Source organism: Balaenoptera ricei, chromosome 11 (assembly GCF_028023285.1).
Source record: "Balaenoptera ricei isolate mBalRic1 chromosome 11, mBalRic1.hap2, whole genome shotgun sequence".
NCBI lineage: Eukaryota > Metazoa > Chordata > Mammalia > Artiodactyla > Balaenopteridae > Balaenoptera > Balaenoptera ricei.
Genome location: NC_082649.1, coordinates 37,931,455 through 37,936,812, shown reverse-complemented (window position 1 = coordinate 37,936,812; position 5,358 = coordinate 37,931,455). Strand labels below are relative to the sequence as shown.

The 5,358-nt window shown below is 50.5% G+C and overlaps 1 protein-coding gene across 1 annotated transcript; it reads right to left on the bottom strand.

Moving 5' to 3' along the window:
- Window positions 1-3,817: 3,817 nt before the first annotated feature.
- TMEM217B (transmembrane protein 217B) lies at window positions 3,818-4,372 on the bottom strand. Its single transcript, XM_059937477.1, has one exon. The coding sequence runs from the start codon at window positions 4,370-4,372 to the stop codon at window positions 3,818-3,820; it is 555 nt and encodes a 184-aa protein (XP_059793460.1).
- Window positions 4,373-5,358: the final 986 nt, after the last annotated feature.

The following is a 5,358-nucleotide window of genomic DNA, read 5'->3' as shown; positions in this document are numbered from 1 at the left end:
GCAGAGTAGAGGGAGGAACCTGATCTGACTTAGGTTTCAACAGGATCCTTCTAGCTGCTGGGTGGAGAACTGACTGCAGAGGGAGCCAGGGTGGTGTCAGGGAGACCAGTTAGGACGCTGCTACTGCAACAGCCGGGGCAAAAGACGGTGACAGCCAGGGCCAGGGCAGTGGCAGGGGAGGGGATGAGAAGTGGTGGGATCTAAATGCACATTGAAGGTGGGGCTGACAGGGTTTTCTGAGGAGTTGGGTGAAGGCTGAGAGAGAGAGAGAACCCAAGGATGATTCCTGGGTCCTTGACCTGAGCAACTGGAAGGGTTGCTCAACTGGAAAGACTCCCTCCTCCACCCTTCCAGTGGAGGGCGTTAGGGCAGCTTTATGGGAGAAAAACCACCACAAGTATGGATCGCAACATGTTTTGAGATAGCTACTGGGCACTTGTATTACTTATTGACTGCTTTGTAATAAATTACCCCCAAACATAGCAGCTTAAGAGAACATGCATCTATGTCACAGTTTCTGTGGGTCAGAAACCCCGGCGCAGCTGGCACAGGTCCTCTGACTCAGGGGCTCTCACCTGCAGTGGAGGTGTCCAGCTGGGGCTGTGGCCCCCCTCAAGACTCGACTTGGGGAGGATCTGCTTCCAAGCTCACTTAGGAGGCTGTTGGTAGGACTTAGGTCCTTGGGGGCTGTTGGTTAGCAACGTCCTTCCTAACCATGCCAGCCTCTCCATCGAGATGCTCCCAGTGTGGCAGCTGGCCTCCCGTGGAGAGAGCGAGCAACCCTGAGGTCATCGTGGTTTTGTAACCTAATCTTAGAGATGACATCCTATCACTTCTGCTGTGTTTTATTTATTAGAAGAGGGTTGCTAGCCCAGCCTGCACTCAAGGGGAGGTGACGAGTGTGAATATCAATTGGCAGGGACCTTTGGGAACCATGTAGAGGCACCTGCCACAGCAAGGAGGCGACTGGACCAACAAGTACACATTTCAGGGAGAGGTCCAGACAGGAGCTGTCCATATGGGGGTTACCCATGACGGACCTGAGCCAGGAGAGCTGGGAGTGACCCAGACAGAGAAGAGAAGGGGACCAAGGACTGAGCCTGGGAGCTCGTCAATGTTTGGAGGTCAGGGAGATGCAGAGGGACCAGCAAAGGAGATGGAGGAGGGCCAGTGATGTAGGTGGTGAATGGAGAGTGGTGGCCCTGGTGTCCCATAGGCCAAAAGAGAAACCTGTTTGCAGGACAGGGAGGGATCAGCTGGTCAAAAGCCATGGAGAGGTCTGGCAAGCGAAGGCTGAGCTCAGGATTGGGCAGCATGGAGATCAGCTTAACAAGAGCTGTCTCAGTGGAGTGGAAGGAGTTCCAGAGAGAATGGGAGGCTGGGAAGTGGAGATGGACACAGCACTTTCCAAGGACTCTTGGTGTCGAGGCGCGCACAGCCTTGTATCTGAGGGCAGCAGGTAACTCTTAGTTGAGCTGATTCTTGGAACTCTGTTTCTCTCTCCACCCCTTCTACACACACACACACACACACACACACACACACGACCTTCCCACTGCTACCCCAGCTGGGACAGGGGATTAGAACCCTGAAGTTGGCCTGTTTTGGTTTTTGTTTCTGGTACCAAGTTACACATTATGAGACTAGGGTGGAGACACATGCTGTTAATCCTCAGTCATCAGCTTGAGGTTCCCTAAATCCCCAAATCAGCCACCCCTAGAGGATCTGGTTTAGAAGGCAAACAGCACTAAGCAAAAGCTTATTGCTGACTGCCATCTGGTGGTCATTTTGGGACCTGGCCTGGATCTAAATCTGTCCCTCACAGGGTGGTGGGAAGAATTGAGCGAATTGTTGGAATACTACCTGGCACAAATTGTGTTCAGTAAAACTGGGCTGCTGTCATTATGCTCATGGTTTGGAGGAGCATGGTCAAAACAGTGTCCCTGACTTCACTCCCAACATTTTTTGAAGGAAAAGGAATTATTCTAAAAAGAGGTCCCTCTTCTTATCCTGGTAAAAGTAAGAGTGCTTCAGGGAACCAAGTAGGACAGTCATATAAGAAGTTAGATGATCTAGGGACTTCCCTGGTGGTGCAGTGGTTAAGAATCCGCCTGCCAACACAGGGGACATGGGTTCGAGCCCTGGTCCGGGAAGATCCCACATGCCGTGGAGCAACTAAGCCCGTGTACCACAACTACTGAGCCTGTGCTCTAGAGCCCACGAGCCACAGCTACTGAGCCTGAGTGCCACAACTACTGAAGCCCGCACGCCTAGAGCCCCTGCTCTGCAGCAAGAGAAGCCACCGCAATGAGAAGCCCGTGCACCGCAATGAAGAGTAGCCCCTGCTCGCTGCAACTAGAGAAAGCCCGTGAACAGCCAAAAGCAAAACAAAACGAACAAACAAAACAAAAACTATACAAGGTGGTAAATGTAAAGAGCTCTTATTAAAGGTGCTCTCCATTAGTTAATAGTAGTGGCATACCAGCTCTCAGCGCTGGGGATGTGTTGCTTTAAAATAGAGGTTCTCAACTGGGGGTAATTTTGCCCCCAGAGAACAACTGGCAATGCATGGTGATATTTTTGTTTGTCACAAGGCTGGGGGATGCTAAAAAAAAAAAAAAAAAGGCTGGGGGATGCTACTGGCATCTAGTGGGTAGAGGCCAGGGATGCTGCTAGACATCCTGCAGTGCACAGGACCCCCCTATGAGACAGAATTATCCAGTCCAAAATGCCAATAGTGCTTGAGTTGAGAAATCGTGGAACTTTTTCTTTTTTTAAATTTATTATTTATTTATAAATTTATTTATTTTATTTATTTATTTTTGGCTGCACTGGGTCTTAGTTGCTGGGCGTGGGCTTTCTCTAGTTGCGGCAAGCGGGGGCTGCTCTTCATTGTGGTGCACGGGCTTCTCATTGCGGTGGCTTCTCCTGTTGCGGAGCACGGGCTCTAGGTGTGCAGGCTCAGTCGTTGTGGATCGCGGGCTCTAGGGCGCAGCCTGAGTAGTTGTGGCGCACGGGCTTAGTTGCTCCGCAGCATGTGGGATCTTCCCGGACCAGGGCTCGAACCTGTGTCCCCTGCATTGGCAGGCGGATTCTTAACCACTGTGCCACCAGGGAAGCCCGGAACTTTCTTAAATGGGGATTCTTCTTGTCATGTTATGAACCAACATGAGGAATTGCTTTCTGAACATTATGAGGAAAGCAGAGTGATGCATGAAGTTGGAAAGGGGGTCTACAGTTATACGCAGGAGTAAAATGAGGCTCCAGATTACTGTGCTCTGCGATATGGTAGCCACAAGCCAGCCGCATGTGGCTATTGAAACTGAAAGTAATTAAAACCGAATAAAATTTTAAATTTGATTCCTAGATTGTAATAACCATGTCCCAAGTGCTCAGTAGCCACATGTGGCTAGTGGACAGCGCAGATGTAGAACTGTTCCATCAGCACAGAAATTTCTATCAAATAGCACTGCTCATAAAGGATTCAGCAGAATCAGGCATCAGTGGGGCAATCCACAAGAGAAAAGTTAGAAACTAAGGATGTGCAGAGAGGAGGGTACAATGAGAGACAACAGGATACACCAATGAGATGGTTAAGTAAGCACAAAGGCGGTCTATAATTAAATGCCAAAACAAGTCACAAATACACACGTATAATAATTGATCCACGCAACCCTCCCTCCCCCAAGGGTCATTCTTAAGCGCATAAGACTCGAGTACCCGGAAAAGGCAAGGAGAATCAGCAGAAGGCAGGCAGGGAAGGGGGAGCCACCGCTGGGGAGCGCCGTCCCTCTCTCTCCCTTCTTCCTGGCACAGTTTAGTTTAACTTGCGGTACAAGGTTCCCAGCCCGACAGGTGGCCACGAGTCAACTGTACTGACAGAGGAGCGTTTGCAGCGGCCTATCTTGCTTAAAGTCTTGAGGTCCTTGTAAAGGGAGTACGCATACTTGGTGACGAAGGGCAGACAGAAAAAGTGCAGGATCATTCGAGAGACCTGGAAAATCAAGTGCAAGTACTTCAGCTCCTTGAACTGCTCTTTGATGGTCCCGTTGGTGAGCAGGACCACGGAGAAGCTGAGGAGCTCGTAGGTGATGATCCACATGGTGTAGCACAGCAGCCCCACGTAGTTGCTGATGTGGATGCAGTAGAGGAACAAGGAGCTGACCATGAGGGTGATGGTGGATAGGCAGATGTTGATGTTCTTCTTGTAGGTCGTGACCCAAGAGACTAGCTCAGACTTTGTCTCCTTGTAGATGCTGAAGTTGTCCTCGTAGCCGATGTATGCAACCTCGTTCACTTCGAAGATGAGGAACTGGATGGTGTTGAGGATACAGAAGATGCCCATCATGAAGGAGAACTTCTTGTCATTCATTTTATACTTGTTTTACCGGAGCATCGGCTGCAGGAAAAAAAAAAAAAAATTGTGGAGATACCTGACAAGAGGGCAGTGCTAGCCCAGGACAAATCCTCAAGCCACTAGATGTAAATGGAAGAGCTAAGAGTAATAAGGGTATATAGACAGACAATGGGCTGGAAGTCAAGGGACACGGGCTCTGACCCTGCTCTGGCCTCACTAGCTACAGGTGAGCACATCACTGGGAAGTGAGGGCATCACTGGCCTGGAATAATCTTCAGGTAGCTCTGCTCTTCCAGCGGCAGCCATGCTTTAAGATGGCAAAAAGGGTACTCCTGTTGGTGTCAGGCTTGTGGGAATTAGGAAGTTCCTGTATCTGGAATAATGGTAGAGTCAATTCTGGGCTCCTCTCTGGGATATTCGTTTCTCCGAAGAAACACATTTTCTCAGAAAACTAGCATGGCTCCTCAAGGGCCTAGAATCATCCCTGACCTTCCCCTCGGCCCCTTTTTCTTTCCTTCCAAGCCCTTAAAAATGTAATTTCCCTGAGTTACTCCCTGGGTCTGACCCAGAATTGTCCCAAGTCACAGGATTCAGCCAGCAGTGAATGGAATGGGGGAAGGTTTACGGATCCAAGGCTGACTATCTCGTTTGCCCAGGGTGAAGGTGCCACAACGATAAGCCAGGTCGTTCAGGCGACAATCCAGCAGGCAGACCCCCAACTGCAACCTAGGTTAGACCTGAACTCTAGAGTCTGGCTCCAGCCAGGGTGGAGTCGCCTAGCACCCGCACAGACCCGTAGAAGGTATTTATGGTGGAGGGCCCAAGGCTGTGGTAGGGCGGGCCCTGGAGCAACCGTCCCTCCCAGCTCAAATCGCCTTCTTACTGGCTCCCAGTTCGGCGAACTCCAGAGCAAAGCTGCCTCCTCTTCATTCCCCACACTGGCCAGCTACCACTGTGAGGGCAGAGGGAGGCGGAAGAGTCACACATGAGGGGAACATGTG